Source organism: Hylaeus volcanicus, chromosome 4 (assembly GCF_026283585.1).
Source record: "Hylaeus volcanicus isolate JK05 chromosome 4, UHH_iyHylVolc1.0_haploid, whole genome shotgun sequence".
In the NCBI taxonomy this organism is placed as follows: Eukaryota; Metazoa; Arthropoda; class Insecta; order Hymenoptera; family Colletidae; genus Hylaeus; species Hylaeus volcanicus.
Window position 1 is genome coordinate 28,916,022 of NC_071979.1, and position 19,787 is coordinate 28,935,808.

Here is a 19,787-nt window from a genome sequence, read left to right on the forward strand (position 1 = left end):
ACCTATATCAGCAAAGTAACATAAAGTAACGTGATTGATTATTAGAGTACGTTTGTACAAAATAGACAATAATTTTCCGTCACGTACCCCACGTTCATCTATTAATCGCAGAACGGCCACCGGAAGTCTGCAGTGAGAGCTAAGCAACGGTCAGGGAGATGATGCGAACCGAAACTACATCATAAATATTACGAAATAATAATTCGTGACAGTTTTAGCTACAATATGGTGACGCGTGATGAACGAGGTCGAGTTCCACTTTTCGCGAGCACGGAAGCGTACAGCTTGCACCAACTTTTCGTGCACAGTGGCCGTGTTATACTGGCAACGAAAACAAAAGAAGCATAATGGTGGCGAGATAGGCGAAGCGACGAGAATGTCGCTAAAGAAAATCACGCCACGGACATTTCAGGAATTCGACAGGAGCGCCCGTGAACTTGATACTGTCCGCTGACCTCCAAGCGTTATTTAAACTTTCTCTCTATGCTTCGTTTTCATAACATTAACAAAGAAGTATCTAGACTCTAGATACCTCCTCTAGATTCTAGAGGAACGAGCAGAATTTCCTTTTTTTCTTTATTCGAAATTTTGTATTTAAGTAACGATGCAAGGAACGAGACAAACGTGAAAAATCGAAGAAAAAACGTCGACACAGAGGTGCCTTGAAGAGGATAAAAAACTCGATGATGAGTCTAATCAGCCTTATTTACATATGACAATATTTTAACGATACTGTTTAGTAAACGGGACAGTAACGTAATGAGTATACGAAGTCCATTTGAGCGGACAAGTATGCGTATGTTTCCGATATTAGCTCTACATTGTCAATATTATTGCGCAACTCAGAATATTGCGCACTCCATATCGAGCGTTTAGGGCGTTCTTCAAACTGACACGATATTCGGAAACATATGTTGTATACACGTAACGATAGTTGGGTTTTAAAATGCCAGTTCTAGCTGCAACCTCGCTTCTTAAACACTCGCGTACATATAGTAGTTTAATTGTATTCTAGATAAATATTATTTCTAATTACAAACAAGTAAAACAAAAATTCTAAGAATAATATTTTCCGAAACACCTAACTACTAAGGTGTTACCAATTGACCTTGAATGACCTCGAATCAGAGGTCGTTGAACTGGTCTTTTTTCAAACATAATATTTATTAAGATATAGATACGTTTTTATCGTTGCCAGCACTTATCGACGAAACTGACCTTGGAAAAGCTGATAAGTCACGTTATCTTTACATTTCGATTCTACCCTTAGATGATTCAGAATTGTCAAAATTATTGAAAGTTTCGTTACAAAATAATTCAATAGAGGATTTACTGTAAACATTACGCATTCATTCGAGAAGTCGATTTCAGTTTACTTTTACAATCAAGTATGTAGATTCTAAATGAAAATGTGCTATCTAGCTTAGAAAAACGAAAGTCACTTGCAAATCTCGAACACTAACTCCATTTGAAACGAATTAAATTTTTATCTAAGATATTTAAAAAGCACGATTTGAAAACAACAGTATGGACAGATTAAAATGGAGCACACGATATATTAATTATTCTTAAGATCGGTAACAATTTTGTAATATTCTTTAGAATTTAGTAACAGCATAAATGAAACACTTTTATGATGCTTGCATAGGTACCATAATCATAAATTACATTTTATGAGCAATATAAGGGAAGGCAAAAATGGTGGACGGTTTTCAGTGCGAATCAACTGTAGGCAAAAAAACGAATGGAAACAGTTATTCAAAATGATCGATCTTTTACTATCCAAGAAGGTGTAAAATGTATTCGTACATCGGTGTATTCGTACATCGATCAATTTCCCAAAAAACTTTTGTGTGAAATTGTAGTTTATTAGCTCCTTTTTTTATAATCAATGATATTCTACATTTTTTGGAAATTGATCAGTGTACGAATACTTTCTACACCCACTGTACGTCTGTAAGAATCACACGAAAAATGATTTACTACAATTACGGATCTCATGAAAAGGACCACCTCATCTTCAAAGCCCAAAAAGAAAATTTCACGCATTAAATTACGCAAACAAAATTCTCATGTATTAAAATGATCTCCTGACAAAATTCGACGTGCTATATAAAGAAAAGGACGTTTCAACACGGGGCGCGCGGAACGTCAACGACATGACAATTATATAGAAAAATAGATGCTGGAGGGAGAAAAAGCAGGGGCGTATCGAGATAGCTGGCGCTCGCGTAGGGCGCCGTCCGATCAGCTGTCGTGTGCGCTCTCACGGTGAAGATCAGAACGGGGCTGGGCCTCCAGAAGTGACACGCGCGTTTCACGGGTAAGCGTACGAGAAAAAATCATGTCTGTCAGAAAAAATTAGTTGCACAATGCGTACGTGCGTGCACGGATAGTTCGACGTGGTGCGCGGCCAACGACGAGAGGAAAATGACACGATGCTCGCCGGGTTTCTTCGCGATTTCGTTCTTGAATGAAAATGTGCCGGCACTTCGGTAGAAACTGGGTCGTTCGACGGCTGCCACCTTTTCTCGACAATGAATTGGTCGATAACCGTTGCGATGAGCTCGAACACCCTGCACGAAATTCTGTTCGCGAGCAGAGTGTCTTGCCGCGACATTGAACGAGAATTGGGAATTCCAGGGAAGACGTGTCACGCGAAAACGAACGAAACGCGCACACTGGTTGACAGACGCATGTTCGGGACTGGTGTTTCATAGGTTATACCGCGTTTCGAGCAAAGTTAAAAATCGCTGCTGGCAGCCCAGGTCCGGCTTCGTGTGGGAACAAGCGATGCACCCACTGGGGACGAAAAGAAAAATATTCTAAATTAATAAACGTTGTACGAGTGTAACTTTACATGTAAACTGATGAAATTGTTGACGATCATCCTAATTTAAAAAGCTTCGCCAATCCTTTCGTGAATTGCTCGTTACGATGTGAAATTGTTAAATACCTAATCTATATCTTCGTCTTGATAAATCTTGATGGAAATTTAATACTGATTATACATTTGATCGAAATTTGGAACTAAAAGAGTTCACATAAGGCCATCAGCATAATTCGTCCTAAATATATTCTTAAAAAAATGAACTCTTTAACACCCATTAGTGTTATCTCTGACTTTAAATTGAGGAAAGTAAATTTAAAAAGAACACAGCCTACATTTATCAAATAATTTGAACGATAATAATAATTATATATTAATTTTAAAAATTCAGGTTTCGTTCATTCTAATTTCTAACGTGAAAAGGGGGCGCCAGCAACTGTAGAACCGGCCCTGGAGGGAATCGACACAAGTGTGCACGATTGGTTATCGAGACAACCGAGAAAATCGAGTGGCTCACGTGCGTTACGATAGTATCGATCGATGGATCGGATTCGGGTATAGTCTGCTAATGTTCGTATTACGATTCACGAGGCTCGAATATTCGTTTAAAGTCTCACTGAACGTTGAACATACCGGTCCATGGTAAACAGTGTGAAACCGTCGATACATCTGCTATCCCATCGATCGTTTTAAATTGTACGATGGGAAAGAAAGTTAATTTAAAAGCTGCGCGAGCATTTACGGTTTTGATATACATTAAATTCCATTACTTCTTTTTATTTTGTATCTGTAAAATTACAAGTGACAGTAAGACAATGTAAAATAAATAAATTTTTATTTTTAAATTGTTTCCACGGAACAGCGATGCAGTAAGATAATAAGATTATTGACACCGTGGATGTAATGTTCAAAGTACAATGGCTCTAAATTTATCGTATCGTGTTATACATTTTCGCGATTGTAATGTGCATTAGGAAAAATTTCACGTTATCTAGAAATATAATTCTTTTTTTTATCATTTATTTTGCAAGTGGAATTTATCTTGGATTCGAGATAAGTGTACGGTTCTAAAGGATGTTTCTCGAAATTCAAAAGTTAAAACAAAACAGATACACGGCTACCGTATAAAGGATAGTTGTGCATTTCTTAGACGTATATTGTTTATAGATTTGAGCACCTTTTAACAAAATGTTGTTACGTAAACGAATAGAAATATTCAGTTTTTCTTGCGTATTATCACAACATTTTAATCCAAGTACGTGGTCTTATTATTTGTTATGACTATTTCGGTGCGTGGAGCTCGCTTCCACTGGCATCTATAAATATGATGTTAAGAGGCCTCCGAAAGTTCATCGAATTCTTTTTTTCTTTTTGAATGCGTTACAGTCGGACAATCAACATGTTTATTCGTCGATAAACGAGTTCATTGGTAAATGTTCTCCACTTCTCAAGGTCATCTTTAGATACGTACAAATTATTGAATTTTCAAAATACGACGAAAACGAATTAAATGTGACAAAAAAAAAATGAATCGGCAGAAATAATAATTTGGGCTTTAAGATCTTGAGAGGTCAAAGATGTTTGTACTCGTTCGTCGATTATTGAACATGATACTCGATTAACGATATCGTTGATTTGAAAAAATTTGCGAACAAAACTATTTTTTATCGATTCGTTCTTTTAATTTTCTTTTCTTTTCTTTTTCTTTTTTTTTACTGTTACTAATCGACAGTGTTTTTACGACTGTTGATGAAGGTTGAGGCCACAGTAGTCCTCGATCGACGAAAATGGGGGAAGAAAGATTGGACATAGAGAAACCCCTGTGGGATGTGACTACGTTCGCGGGGAGATGGAAGCATTTTGCTTGGATGTCTGACTTCAGGACTTGCGTCGTTCCTGAATCGGAGTTGCTCAAAGCGAAGAAATTATGCGAAGACTACAAGTGAGTACGACGGAGACGGATTGAGCTTGTTTGAATAGAAGCCAATTTTGCGCAGGCTACGAATATGAGGGCTGATGGTATAAAAATAGGCCGATTATAGGGAAACGTTGATGATGGCCCATTTTATTCTGCGAATAAATTTCAGAGATTACGTTCGAATAAAATTTTGACCATAAAGAGTGGGGGTGTCGAGGTTGTTTCACGATCATGCTTGTGATAAATAGGAACGTTTTGCCAGCATGATCTAACACATTTGACTCAGAATCGAATACCTTTCGTTGCGCAACGAACGTTATCAGTAAATGTACTTTACGGTATTAAACGTTTCAAGATTTGTGCAACGTTTCTGGTACACAATTGATTGAAGAAAAAAAAAAGCACGCGATGCTTGAGGGTGTCCTAAGAGTCACATTAAATGCAATAACATTATTTCCATGCCGTGAATATTCATCGTTAAACTTCCGCCGTAACTTAGTTTTAATATTCACACTGCATATTTAAAATATGTAATGTAATTATTTTTCAACTACCGATAGAGAAGAGATGCTATCGCAAACATTACGGGTGTCTACAAGTCGTACCATTTTTTTTTTTTTTTTTTTTTTTTGAAAATTCAAAAATGAATATAACAACAAATTACTGTACTAAAGTTTTGTAGTTTGTATATGTAGTCAAATGTATTGTACTTGTTCTTTTTTTCTGCTTCTACGAAAATCAATAGTACGTTTATCCCTTAGACTTGGGAAGGAGCCAGCTGGTACAACCCGAGAGCAAATCATCTATGCTAAGAAGCTTTACGAGTCGGCCTTTCATCCCGACACAGGCGACCTGCAGAATGTCTTCGGTAGAATGTCCTTTCAAGTGCCAGGAGGAATGGCTGTAACCGGGGCCATGCTTCAATTTTACAAGTAAATTTTTCAGAGCCATCCATAAATCTAAACATCACCGTTTAAATTCCATAAACCAAGAGACATTTACATGATCGCAAGTAAATTATAAATAAGACGGGAATCTTATATCGTATCGTTAATTGCAGAACAACCACCGCTGTGGTTTTCTGGCAGTGGGTCAACCAGTCGTTCAACGCTTTAGTCAACTACACGAACAGGAATGCAAACAGTCCCACGACGGAATTTCAGTTGGGGTTGGCTTACGCGAGCGCTACCACGGCTGCAATGATAACAGCGATAGGATGCAAGTCTTTCTGGGCGAAACGAGCCAATCCACTCATGGCGGTAGGCTGGAATTTTTTTAGAGTTTACAAAATTATACCGCTTTGTATCTGTATACTATGCACGAACTAGCGACGCTACTAGCACAGGTCTTTTAAAAAAAATTCCATCATTTTAAAGCTCTAGTGCATAAAGTAAGAAGAAAAAGGATAGCGACGTCTGATTATTTATTTTGTTTGTAGCGTTACGTGCCATTCGCCGCGGTGGCGGCAGCTAACTGCGTGAACATTCCCTTGATGAGGCAGAATGAAATAAGCCAGGGGATCGAGATCAGCGACGAGAACGGCAACAAACTTACAAAATCGAAGGTAGATTGCATCGAATACATTGAGTTGCGCTGCGAAACGCATCGAATCATGCAACGACGAATACATTACTTTCAGATCGCGGCGGTCAAAGGTATCGGCCAAGTGGTAGTCTCGAGGATTATTATGTGCGCGCCCGGCATGCGTAAGTGGATACTTGGATTGAAACGCAAGAAAGAAAGTCGAACGTAATTTGCGTTGCTCTAATGAAATTTAAATTCTGTTCGTTAGTGATTCTTCCACCGATCATGGAGAGACTAGAGCGATATTGTTGGATGCAGAGGATCAAACCGTTGCACGGACCGATACAAGTTATGATGGTTGGCTGTTTGTGAGTATTTGTTCGTAAAGTTATTTTCTTAGTCCTGATGATAACGCGGGAAAAATGATTTCGCGTTAATTTTTCAGTCTGACGTTCATGGTGCCCACGGCGTGTGCGCTGTTTCCACAAAATTGGTAAGAATACGCTTAGTCTCTCTATTTGTACAAAAATATTTTCATATCATATATCATCAGTTCCTTTAAGAAAGGAACAAATATTTATTAGAGTGTTAAGTACATGCAAGTACACTTATATCCGCCATACAAAATCCAATATTCATTTATCGACGAGAGGATGACCGCATTAATAAACTTTTCGTTTCAATTTACATACGCAAGTTACGCGTATATTTTGCACATATATTTTTTTTCAGCTCGATTAAGTCAAGCACTTTGGAACGCTGGGAGCCTGAAAGTTATGAAGTTTTGAAGAAGAATAGCGGAAACAAGGATATACCCACGCATTTGTACTTCAACAAAGGTTTATAATGTATTAAAACAAATAGTCGTCGTAAAAGAATGTTCGGGGACGCGCCTTCCGTCGTCCTCTGCGAAAATCATAGCAATTAATTCATGGAATCGATGAAACTTTCGCGTACAATATGAAATTCGAGTACTTGTAGTTTTCTGCTGGTTCAGAGGATGAAACACGTTCTGTGGAGAATATACCCTTATACCATACGATACGACAATACGTGCATTTCGAATAATTTCTTACTCGATGCACAGCAGTGTATTTTATTTTTTTAAGTCTTTATTACGCGTGCTATGACACACCAAACTTTGATACTTAATTTGCATTTCAATCGCCGACGAATATAGATCGTTAATCGTAAAGTGTGACTATTTTGCTGCACGCAAGTTTTTTCAAACAGCAATAATTTATTTCAACAGAGTGCTCAAGAATCATGCTTCAAGGTAGACATATCATTTAAGTAGTTGAATATTGCAATTGTTCACATTGTGTTGTTAATTGTTGGAGATGTGTCACTAACCTTAAACAACTGTTGATGTTCTATTACTACCTCCCTGAACTATTATACGAAACTAAAAATGCTGCCATGTATATTTTAGTAACATTACAATAAACACTGGAAAAATGAATCTGCGTGAATCTTTTTTTTTTTCAATTAATGACTGGAGATCAACAAATCTCTCGTTCAGATATAAATTTCTAGTAGGGAAGTAAGAATAACCATCCTTTCATCTGTTATGTATATTATAATATATATAAATTTAATATTTAATATTAATATTATATAAATATAAAGTTATGATCTAGTAACATGAAGTTATATGTTAGGTCGAGAATGCGATGGTTGGTTCTGTTGTGGCATGTACCCAATCCGTTCTTGGATTTCACTTTGGGGCACTTTGCCACCCCACGAGGGAGGATTGTATACTGGCTGCCTCTCAGATTCTTTCTTGGCTTCGAGGGCTTTCCTCATTGTCTCGTACTCCTGCAGATCGTCTAAGCGTAATTCGATTCTCGTCGGGCTGCGTCGTATCATTTTACTGAGAAAAGTTGAAGACACCTTCCTCTTAGTATGAAAAACTGCACGCCAATTAGTATACACGGTACGTTGGCAGCACGATGATATTGATAAATCACTCGCCGGTTACTCTTGATTACTGCCTTGAAAACCTTAACTTTACATAACTTTTTATAACGCGATTGTATACACAAAGAAAACTATGTAGAAAATATATTATGGTGTGTTATCAAATATCAGGGGATAGAAATAGAAGAAGCGAAGACAAAGTTGCGAAAGGAAAATGACTGAAAATTACAGCAAATGACAGTTGAGATAACTCTCCGCCATTTTCCTATAGTCAACAAGTGGTGTCACTAGCCAATCAATGTCATCCTTTCGAATCACTTATTACAGGAAATTAGTGTCGCCACGTAGCGGTGTAATACCGAACTATTTTTCCGAGCATGAGTGCCCTCTATTGGGAAAACGCCCAAGTTTGTCGTGGAATAGTTTTCATTTTCGACGTTAGATGGCGCCACTGCAATGTAATAGGGAAAAAGAAACATTTTCTTAGATAAATTTTATTATTATAATACTTGTGATATAACTACAAGTTTAATACTATAAACGTAATAAAATCGCATTCGTAATTATTATGAATATATACCCTAGTCGTTAAAAATATACTGATGGCACCATCTAGTTGTACAAATAGGAACTATCTCGACGACAAACTTGGACTTTTTCCCGACAGGGGCGCTGATCACACTACGAAAAATAGTTCGGCATATCACCGCTAGATTGCTAATCATTTGAGCAAAAATACCGGCAACCCACAAGAGAAACTGTTATAGTTTAAAAGTTTAAGAAAAAAGGCTAACACAAATATACAAAAAATGCGCTCAACACTCTGGCAAGGTTAATGTATCGACGACTTCGATTTAAAGGAATTAGCTTACAAATTAGTTTTTATCTTTTCTGTATTGTAATAAACATTATTTTATGCATATTAATAAATATAGTCTACATTTGACGCGTTTATCAAAATATTTTTGCTAATTTACATCGCTTTAATAGATGGTAAAATAAATAAAAATTGATAACTACATAAATTTTGATTCATTGTAACATAGTATGTAGCGCACGTGTGCGTAATAAGAACAGAAGTTGGAAAATTTAGAAACAAAGTATATAAAATAAGTGTTGCGATTTAAATTCATGGAGACGATGGAATGGGAATATCGTAAGTAAATAATTTTGAGAATATTTTAGCCAGGTCACCAGGCCTCTGTAACTATATACATCCCTGAATCTTAGGCTAAAATGGCGGATTACGACGAATAGATAACTGGCCAGTAATAATTCCGAAATAAATAGCATCGCTACGAATGTATTAATTACTGAGCCACTTATTTTCGCGCAAATGACATTCTTTGTACGATATTTCGCACGAATCATTCTTAGATTCGCACCATTTACAGAACTAGCGTGAAAATGTGGGTACAACAAGGGATTTGGCCGCCGTAAACACGCTTCCGATCGAGTGCTACAATTTTCGTTAATTTTGCCACGGCGGCAAGCACTCCCCTTTAGTAAATTGTAAATAATTGTAAATTAAGCACCAGGCAACGAAGTGCCAGCACGAAAGGATGCTTTACTTGGAAGATTATGTCGAAAGTACGTAAAAACGAGACATGCTTTGCTTACCCAGCTTCTCAAGAAACTTACTAACCTTTCCGAATATACTACCTCGTGAAAATATCGAAAACTTTTCCCAAAGCGAATATCTTTGCAGACATTGCGTTATCGCATACAATCACTTAAATGCTGCTTTTTATTTTACCCTAATATTAAATACCATGTCATACGAGTACTTTCACGGTATACCATTCTCTATAAATTTTAGGTTAGTTATATGTTTTCTAAACGGTCCATACGTTCTCTGATCTTACATTGTATATTTTGGAGTAAAACTATTCTTGCAAGACACCTAATGAATAGCATACGATTATTTTACCAATTGTATAAGTGGTACAAATGTCAATTATTCTTAGATAATTGATCTTTTTTATTTGTATTTTATTTGGTTATGTTGACCTTCTTTTGTGGTTTCAGTGATCGAGCACCTACCACAAGAATTAAGAGACCGATTCACAGAAATGAGAGAAATGGACTTAGGTGTACAAAGTACGTACTATCTTATGTTATAAGAAACCTTTGTTTTATGTGTACGTAAAATATTATTTCATTTTCTGATTATTTTAATGCTCTGATCGTTTCAGATTCAATGGACAGTTTAGAAAAAAAAGTAAAAACCTTCTTCTCAAATGCAAAGAAAATGAAACCTAGCGAAAAAGAAGCAGAGTACGAAGCTATTAGAAGAGAGTATTACAAGACTTTAGAGGATGCGGATGAAAAGGTGCACTTAGCTAATCAGATGTACGACTTAGTAGATAGATATTTGAGGAGATTAGATCAGGAACTGCACAAATTTAAAATGGAACTAGAAGCAGATAATAAAGGTATCACAGAAATATTGGAAAAGAGGTCACTGGAATTAGATCAACCACCTACAAATAGTAGTCAAAAAGAGAATCGGTATAGTTTCACATCATCCAGTAGGTCACGAGACAATCACAGTCATTGTAAGTAAATTATTTCGTCGCTATTCTAAACTATGTATCTGTACTCCGGAGGCATATGACATAGTGTCCACTTTTTACAAAAATTAACTTTTCATAGATTCCTTATTCTTTTTTTCTACTCTTTCCAATGGTATATGAAATGATGTCCTAGCTTCTTAATAAAACAGATAGGCATGTTTAAAAAGTAACTATATTTGATTCTCCTCAAAAATAAATAACACTCATGATAGCAGGTCATGATTTCATTTACCTCCGAAATTTATTTCGTTTCCAGGGCCTCGAATTTAGAAATTTCATGTTTACAACATAATGTTGTGTGCCTTCCAGGTGCAGATATTATCGTGTACATATACAAAGGATTCATTGTAATTATATGAATAATTTGCAGCTCGGGCAGAGAAAAGAAGAGATTCAAATGCATCCTCTACTTCGATAGAGAAACGGTTAGCTATAGAAAAAATTTCACCGAGTCTTCCTGAATCGCGACCAGCTTCTGCAAATTCAGGACCAATTATCGCCGCTACAAGCGTGCCATCAACCCCTACTGCCATTGCAAATTCCGTTGGCTCCGTAAGTTATAACCTCGGTCACATAGGAGCTGGTGGAAATGCCATAGCAGCTGCAGCATCCCAAGCTATCGCTGCAACGCAGCAAATGCAACAAGGCAGACGCACCGCTAGTTTGAAGGCCAGTTACGAGGCCATCAACACTGGTGGCGTACACGCGGCTGAATTTAGTAGAGAATTAGCTGGTGCTGCTCAAACGGCTATCGCAGCTATACAAGAGACTACTAAAAAGCATAAAAAGTAATTCAATTGTTAAGAATAACATTGTTTAAGAAAACAGTCGTGAATTTAATTAATTTTTTTAATCAATTTTATTCTGCATTTTAGAAAAGTAACGCCCGCTGTTCCAAGTTCGAGTGTAGTTGCTACCTCCGTTCAGCAACCAGTATCACCTCCAGTCATAACTACGAATACACAAGTTGTGGATTCAGATAATCCAGATTGGACGTACGATCCAAACGAGCCAAGATATTGTATATGTAATCAAGTATCTTATGGAGATATGGTCGCGTGTGACAATTCAGATGTAAGTGAAATTCTTATTTGTCATCGCGCATTTATACTATTGCTTGATTTTTCTATTTTCACGTTACTTTTTTTCAGTGTCCATTCGAATGGTTTCACTATCCATGCGTGGGTATCACTGCACCGCCAAAAGGCAAGTGGTACTGTCCTCAATGTACATCTTCTATGAAGAGACGAGGAGGTCGGAAAAACTGATTCTGTCGTTATCAGTGCAAACACAATGGAAAAAAATTGCTACTACCTCTTAGGCACTGTCCGTCAAGTACCAACTTAGTTAGGAAGCTGTTAATTCTGACTTTATATGACTTTTTAAATGTGTTTAAAGTTTAAGTCGTAATCTTATCTGGTCTTGGTCTTGTCTTATGAAATTTGAATTTCTGTTCCTAAGCAGATGAATGCAGTTCTTTTTTTTTACTGCGTTATGTAGATAAAAAAAAAAAGAAACAAAAGTGAGATGGTGCAAAAAGTGAGCTTTGAACAAATTTCGTTTTAAGAAGTTCCGCGTACAAGTACTGCAGATATTTTTATATTTTTTGCACCATTCTGTACTACGACCACATTAGATAGTTTCTACGAATTTACATTGAAAGGTAATCATCGTTACCTCTGGATACGATACAATCGATTGACTGATATCAGAGGTATGTTTCGACGGTGAATTTTCGAAATTTACGTTTCTAGTTTACGTGACGTCAGACAACTTTCGAACAATCTTCGTGTATTTACGTACTCCTGTTAGTTCAGACGTGCTCAGTGTCTCGCTGACGACTGTGCGAGCAATAATGTTTCAAGTGTTCCACGCTTTCAGGAAAGAAAAAAGTAACGAAAAAAAGCTGATACAAACGAACCGTGAAAATACTACTTTCGAAACGGAGTAATGTAGCTACTTGGTGTATAAATAAAATGATCGATGCAGATTTATTATTTGTGTTATCATTCTACATCACTCCCAATATTGCCGATAGAAGATGTAAGAAAGCTTATGGCAACTGTATCATACTAACTGAATTATCGACCTCGTGATAACTTACAAGGGAAAATCGTCAAACGACGATTTTTATAAAACTTTCTGTTAATATTTTTCCATTTCAGTCTGCATATTGCCCATTTAAAAAAATTATTATTTAACCGTTCTACTCTATGATTTTGTCCCGCTATGCGTCGCTAAGATGTAAATCGTTAAAATTAGCAAAAGGGAAAAACCGGCACGATTATAACATGATTCATAACGCAACCACCGTGAACCGATGATTATTGACCTTCTTCGTTACAAATCGGCGGAACGTGCCTGGCCTTGCTCAGTTGTTCCACTTCAGGCATTTTACTACGAAAATCCTGCAGTGTTGCAATACACGTTGTATGCATAAATGAAGACATAATTATGATCGGAAGTAATTTCCGTCAAATTGCCAGGTGATACATTTTACACCCGTTTTATTGTCACCCAAGCGTTTTTGCTCTTTTATCTGTGAAAGGACATACATTAATCTCGTTCCGAAAGGATGTACGAGTTAATACGTTTTAAATGCTACCACAGTAATAGCTAGGGTATCCTCCTTCTATATAAGTCGATGTAGACCCGGCAACTAAGAATTGTCATCCTTCCACTTGTACACTGATCAGTCAAAAAGTTTATATTTCGAAGTTCCTAAGTCATAACTATATCAAAGTATTTAAAAGACTTGGATTTCTTCAATCATGTCTTACATACTATTAGCGTTGTTCGTTTCCAGTATTCTATGGAACAGCGTCTCTACGCAAGACACCACTATTATTTTCGACGCCAACTCGACGAATTCGTCATCAAGTATGTGAAGAATTTCGTTTCTTGACTTCTCCATTTTAAATTGTATTCTTTATTTATTATTATTAATTTTTTATCAAGGTATGAACGGCGGCATGACATGCACTTGCGTAGCAGTAGGTAATTGTCCCTCTAGTACTACGAACATCGATATTCGAATCGTTAATACAGTAAGTATATAAACTTACATTTTGAAGTATATACTGCAGTATTAATTTAAAAACAAATATTTTTAATTTTTAAAGGATTCTAATTGCTCCGCCGGACAAGTGCGTTGCTGTACGCCTTCTTCTGGAGATTTGGTTGATCCTACTTGCGGAGTACGAAAAATTCCAACGTCTTCGCATCCCCAAGGTCAAGCAAGTTATGGAGCATATCCTTGGCAAGCTGTCCTTTTGACGACGAGCAATGTTTACGCAGGCTCTGGTGTACTAATTACTCCGAATCATGTACTCACTGTTGCTCACAAAGTTGCACCCTACACGTAAGTAAATTACATTTACCCTTCGCTTGACCAATAAAAAGAAAACATTGTTCTTCGACAAATTAGATGAGTACATATTTCTTGAAAAGCAATTACTCCATTTGAAATGAATATTTTTTAAAGTATATTTCACAAAAAAAATTGCAGAAACGGTGGTCTCAAAATAAGATTAGGAGAATGGAATGGGCAATCTACAAGCGAAATGTATCCAGTCAGAGAATACACGGCTCGGAAAATATCTGTGCATCCGAACTTCAATTCAGTTAATCTTCAAAATGACGTAGCTGTAATAACGTTAAGCGGCACAGTTCCCGTTTCAAGCAGTCCCAATATTAACACCGTCTGTTTTCCGTCGGCGGTGCCTGCAGCTGGTACAAGGTGAGGATGAAAAGGTTCTTCTGAAGTTCAATATAAAAATAATCATTATAAAATATTCATTTTTTTTTACTACTTATCCAGCAATGATGATTATTTACAATAGCGCTAATCTCGCCGATTTGACCGGCCTTGAGGTATGTTGGGAGGGGTATGTCGCTGAGTGTTCTGATGTAAAAATTACTTCTCACCTATTCTTAGTTGCCAAGACCTAGTTATTAGGAACCTTGAATTATAGTTTGAATTTACGACTTAACGGGCGTGAAGTCGCGACTGACGCGAGCATTGAGTTGTCTCTTCTTAGATGCACTACAATTAGAAGCATGATAAATATAATGGACAATTACAATGGTACAATTTACCATTACCAAATACCCATTTTTCTTGAGTATTTATTTAGTATCTAACAGTGTTTATTAATAATGTTAAGTATGTAACATGTTTCTCTGAAGATGCTGGGTATCAGGCTGGGGAAAGGATGCATTTGGTACAAATGGAAAATACCAAAGTACAATGAAAGAAGTAGATGTACCTCTTGTGGATGAAGCAACTTGTGAAACAGCCCTTCGACAAACAAGACTTGGACAATATTTTAGTCTCAGTAAAAGTAGTTTCCTGTGTGCAGGTGGTGAAGCTGGAAAAGATGCATGCACGGTAAATAAACAGAATTTTTTACTGTGTGTGTGTGTGTGAACTACATTCTAATAATGTAATTTAAATATTAATCAATCTTTCTAGGGGGATGGTGGCTCACCACTGGTATGTCAAACTGGAAATGCACAGTGGCAGGTTGTTGGAATGGTAGCATGGGGTATTGGCTGTGCTACTAATAATGTTCCTGGCGTATATGTGAATGTATATAATTATATTCCTTGGATTATACAACAAATTAGTTAAATGATATGATTACATTACAAAAACAAAATACTGAGCATGATTAATGTACAATTAATTTATTCAGAATACTACCAAAAATGTATTCTTTATATTTAGATATTTAAATTGTTTACTATTGTAAATTAAAAGATATTAAGTTTAGTAAAATTGATTTTATTTTGTTTTATATGTACAATTTATAGAGGCTGCTTAGTTGACATTGTTTTCAATTTTAATAATAGTATGTTACTCACTTATTTACTAATTGTTTCTAGTACCTGAATTACAATACTATTTTTGCGAAAAAACAGAAAAATACATTTCTTATTTTTATTAACATTACAGAATGCATTTGTATAGTCAGGCTATTGTGTATACATTTCTATACGAATTAATAAATACATACATATAAATATATGCATTGTTATGGACATATGTTGATAATTTATTTCTAGCAAAAGTCAACCATTCCTTAAAGAAAATATTACTTATATAAGTGCTTAGAAACGTAGCTGATATTATTAGAATTTAAAATAATAGATACCAATAACACATTCATATTTTTTTAATAGTGGTAGTAATAATTTTATTGCAAGTTTTAACAATTATCGTACCCACTACCAGCTCTAATCGATATTTTCTCAATAAAAATAGTACCGTGTTCCTATTTTTAGGTTTCTAGGCGTAGTTGCAAATTATGTTTGAACTTTCTTGAAGAATTCTGTTATTCTCGAAATAACTGGAAATAACGCGAGATATACTTGCCTGACGCGTTCAATGTTATATGTAAAATAAGCTTTACGCGTGTCGTTCACATACCATTACTGAATAAGTTTTACTGATTTATTAAATAGCGTAGAGAACGTAAGTTACGAGTACTTATTTAGATCGCGAAAAGATAATCAGCGTGTAATGCGAATATTTATTCATGAAAACCAGGATAGATAAGACTACGTAACAGAGATGGGCGAAACCCTAGGTTTCGAATAAATCTGAAGTTCGCTGATATGTTTGTCTCGTTTCCTTCTTTGGAAAATTTTCAAAAGAGGAAACGAGACAAACATATCGGCAAACTTCAGATTTATTCGAAGCCTAGTGTTGTGCCCATCACTGCTACGTAAATGCTGGAATTGTGAATAGACGGCTTGTCGTGTTTGAAGTTTGTGAAAGGAAAAGTACCGTTTGTTTACAATTTTCGGAAATTTGTCAAGCGTCGTCAAATACGTGAATCGCAATGGATATTGACATGGAAAGTGACGGCGAGTCTAGCGAATCTAGCGAGAATCAAGCTTTAGGTATATCAGTTTAAACAATTTATATTTCGTTGTATTTAATTATGTTAGAGAATTAAAGGTTATGTAACGAATGCTTCGCATATTGTTTCAAATTGCGCAAATCTAGAGTTGTCAAGAGACTTCAAACAATTAACTTTCTATTTTTCTTTCCCTTATTATGTGGGTTACGTTTTACAAGAAATTGATATTGTTGTATCATTGTATTATACTAATCAGTTATCCACCTAATTTTCATCTGTAATGCGTTAATGGAACATTACATTTGCAACACATATTTTACAGGATGTCCAGAAGAAGCCTGTGCAGTAACTTTTGACTTGAATATACCACCAATGCATACTGTAAGTTGCCAATAAATTTATCGATGCTTTTAGTAAATACAGGCAGTTCTTGGTTTACGAATTCTTGGCTTTACCAAATTTATATCCTAGCTTTAAAACTTTTGTTAAGTTGTACTTTTACATGCGTGCATTTGTTTGTAATCCAATTTACATTACGCAGTTAAGCTGCCATGCTGATGCTGTTAAGAGTGACTCTGTAATAGTGTCATGTATTATTTCAAATTTCCAGGTAGTTCCTGCTTTATGAAAGAAAATCAGAATAAATTAAATCGTGAAGGTGAAAACTGCCTGTACTTACTGTGTGTGCAATGTTATATATCATCATAGAACTCATTTATAAACTAATATCTAGAAATGTTCGATTTATGACATTAGTGACTTAACTTTTTTGATAATTTTTTATTTTTCAATAGATATATCTTATAATGTATAAACGTGTTTCCAGTATTTAGGGTCGAATTTTGAAGCACTTAGAGGAAGAACGCTGTTAGACGTTGGAGTTTGTATGCACTTACCATTGTTGGTGAAAGAATCAGTTATGCTATTTCCTGGACAAACATTGCCAATGACAGTAATCGATAGACCAACCAAGGATATGTTAATGACTTGCATCAATAACAATCGTACCTTAGGTGTTGTGTGTTCAGGACATGATAAAATGGCATCAATAGGCACGACTGCTGAAATTTATGAATGTATGTACAAAGATCCCGCGCAAGGTTTTCATTTGAAAGCAAAGGGTAGACAACGGTTCAAGATTATACGTGTCGCAATAAAGGTCCGTTTTAAATGTATGTTGTGTATGCATATTCTTTTCATCTGTATTCTACCGACTCATCGCTTGTATATATTAAGTTTTTATTTATCTCTTTCATTTCTATCATTACATCTATCACAATACTTGTGTTTATGTACATACATATATACATAGGGCCATGACAAAATAGGAGCCACTGTTAGAATTTTACCAGAAATAACACTTGGACCACCATTCTTGGATGAACGTCTGGCCCCGTTAGATCATTTACGAATACATCCAACTACTGAGGAGGATTTTAAAAAACAGGAAAAAGTAGAAAATCTAGATGCTGCTGTTACTCCTTGGCCTGCCTGGGTATACAGACAGTATGATCCATTGAGACTTTCTTTAAAAATACGGCAACACCTACAGTTTATTGAAGACAGTAAGCATTCTACTAGAATTAGGCATAATAAATCGTTATCTAAATTAAACATTTTTTTCAACAATTACAGGAGGAAGTACTATACCAGAAGATCCCACAGATTTGTCATTTTGGGTTGCCCAAAATGTATTACTGGACGACAATGAAAGAGTCGTTTTATTAAATGATGATTGTGCAATTTCAAGGCTACAGAGAGAGATTAAATATCTAGTAGATGTATGTAAAAGGAGCATCCTTTGATTACCGACAAAATACCTTCGTTTTTTGCTGTTACGATTAATGAACCACGCTTCTGCATTTACAGGACAAGATCTTTGTTTGCTGCGAATGCAATTCCTACATTGGAAAGCGGTCGAACATGTTTCCAATGAGCAAGGAAGGTCCACAGGGCACTTATTGCAATCCTAATGGAATTATACTTGATACCGTGACCCTGTATCACGCGCAAGGCCTCAAACTAAGTCGCAGTCCACCTACGACAGAATATACGTGGTTCCCAGGGTAGACATCCCTACCATATTGTATATGTTATTTTCATTTCTTAACGTTACATGTTTGTCAGACTAATTTCTTTTGTTATAGATACGCTTGGACGATAGCCTCGTGTAACAATTGCGGTATCCAATTGGGATGGAAGTTTACAGCGGTTGAACAGCATTTGAAACCTAGGTCATTCTGGGGCTTGACTCGTAAAAGTTTGAAAAGCAAAAAGAAGAATGCAAATTAAACGTTATACATTACACTGAACCCCGAGTTACATTTTATGCCGTTGTTGTTGCTATTTAATTCAACAAACCCACGTGTATATTTCCAACATAGTACTTCAGCGTTGTATCGCTGAACGAAATTATTTGTGCTGCCCAGTTTTTTTAAGCTTTCAGTAGAAGTAAAATTCGTTTCTTCAACAGCGAAGACGAGTATGAAACAGTAAAAATGTACAGTATACAAGTCTTGAAGTCTGCATGTGTATAAGATTTAACGTTGAATATCCGTGTGAAGTAAAATTGGTATAAAGGAACTTTTACACGATCTGATCTCCAATTACGGGAACTATATATATAGAAGTATGAATTAGACAAATTAGAACACATTCAAAAGAAAAGAATGTAAATTGTTATTTTTTCAAGACGGTTTCTTCTACTTGCTATGTTTCTATGAGTGTCTAGGTAACGTGTAATTCCAAAATTTTTATGGAACTAGTCATGATAGACATTCACGTGAGAACTCGATAATAGTACTTGCTAAATAGTAATTCCATAAACGATTTTTACAGTTTTTTTTTTAAATATGTGATAAGACAATGGTAAAACCATAACTGATTACCGTTAAGTAATATTTATAATTTTGTTTGCATTATTTTTCAGGGAGTGCAGGTACATTGTAGAATAGGTTTAAAAACGTATCATCTATCATCATTGTATCGTACTTGAACAATTACATACAGGTTATAAACGAAGATATATAACACATTACTGGAATCATATTTTGTCATTTGTACAACAGAATTTAATAAATGTGAATTTCACTTCGTGAAACGAGCATCTTTATTATATCTCAATTTATAAAATTAAATTATACTTATATTAA

General features: G+C 35.9%; 5 protein-coding genes across 12 annotated transcripts in view; 4 read left to right on the top strand and 1 right to left on the bottom strand.

Annotated features, from left to right (window-relative positions):
* Positions 1–2,047, bottom strand: part of LOC128875716 (uncharacterized) — a 32,479-nt gene extending 30,432 nt beyond the window's left edge. For both annotated transcript variants that reach the window (XM_054121551.1, XM_054121550.1), the window contains exon 1: positions 88–2,047. The gene's annotated coding sequence lies outside the window, so the exon portion shown is untranslated. The remainder of the gene's footprint in view (positions 1–87) is intronic.
* A 158-nt stretch (positions 2,048–2,205) lies between these two features.
* On the top strand, positions 2,206–7,734 carry LOC128875723 (sideroflexin-2). 4 transcript variants are annotated; one of them, XM_054121570.1, is made up of 9 exons: positions 2,206–2,323; positions 4,586–4,772; positions 5,510–5,680; positions 5,809–6,007; positions 6,187–6,312; positions 6,388–6,454; positions 6,541–6,640; positions 6,718–6,765; positions 7,005–7,734. In XM_054121570.1, exons 2-9 carry the CDS (start codon positions 4,618–4,620, stop codon positions 7,117–7,119), a joined length of 981 nt encoding a protein of 326 aa, XP_053977545.1. In that variant the 5' UTR covers positions 2,206–2,323; positions 4,586–4,617; the 3' UTR covers positions 7,120–7,734. The 4 variants fall into 4 exon arrangements, with proteins under 4 accessions (XP_053977545.1, XP_053977548.1, XP_053977547.1 ...); XM_054121573.1 differs by lacking the exon at positions 2,206–2,323 and adding an exon at positions 2,373–3,400; XM_054121572.1 differs by lacking the exon at positions 2,206–2,323 and adding an exon at positions 3,222–3,385.
* Positions 7,735–8,145: 411 nt separating this feature from the next.
* Positions 8,146–12,785, top strand: LOC128875720 (inhibitor of growth protein 3). Of its 4 annotated transcripts, XM_054121565.1 has the most exons (7): positions 8,146–9,348; positions 9,587–9,782; positions 10,221–10,292; positions 10,388–10,750; positions 11,139–11,556; positions 11,644–11,842; positions 11,920–12,783. In XM_054121565.1, the coding sequence occupies exons 2-7, from the start codon at positions 9,755–9,757 to the stop codon at positions 12,034–12,036; spliced, it is 1,197 nt and encodes a 398-aa protein (XP_053977540.1). In that variant the 5' UTR covers positions 8,146–9,348; positions 9,587–9,754; the 3' UTR covers positions 12,037–12,783. The 4 variants fall into 4 exon arrangements, with proteins under 4 accessions (XP_053977540.1, XP_053977541.1, XP_053977542.1 ...); XM_054121566.1 differs by lacking the exon at positions 9,587–9,782; XM_054121567.1 differs by lacking the exon at positions 8,146–9,348 and having other exon boundaries at positions 9,370–9,782; positions 10,388–10,627; positions 11,920–12,785.
* A 639-nt stretch (positions 12,786–13,424) lies between these two features.
* On the top strand, positions 13,425–15,567 carry LOC128875722 (phenoloxidase-activating factor 2-like). The gene is made up of 6 exons (XM_054121569.1): positions 13,425–13,648; positions 13,727–13,815; positions 13,891–14,129; positions 14,277–14,507; positions 14,957–15,158; positions 15,243–15,567. The coding sequence occupies exons 1-6, from the start codon at positions 13,540–13,542 to the stop codon at positions 15,399–15,401; spliced, it is 1,029 nt and encodes a 342-aa protein (XP_053977544.1). The 5' UTR covers positions 13,425–13,539; the 3' UTR covers positions 15,402–15,567.
* Positions 15,568–15,706: 139 nt separating this feature from the next.
* LOC128875721 (protein cereblon) lies at positions 15,707–19,739 on the top strand. The gene is made up of 7 exons (XM_054121568.1): positions 15,707–16,675; positions 16,958–17,016; positions 17,462–17,794; positions 17,948–18,200; positions 18,271–18,416; positions 18,505–18,701; positions 18,783–19,739. The coding sequence occupies exons 1-7, from the start codon at positions 16,615–16,617 to the stop codon at positions 18,925–18,927; spliced, it is 1,194 nt and encodes a 397-aa protein (XP_053977543.1). The 5' UTR covers positions 15,707–16,614; the 3' UTR covers positions 18,928–19,739.
* The last annotated feature ends 48 nt before the right edge of the window (positions 19,740–19,787 follow it).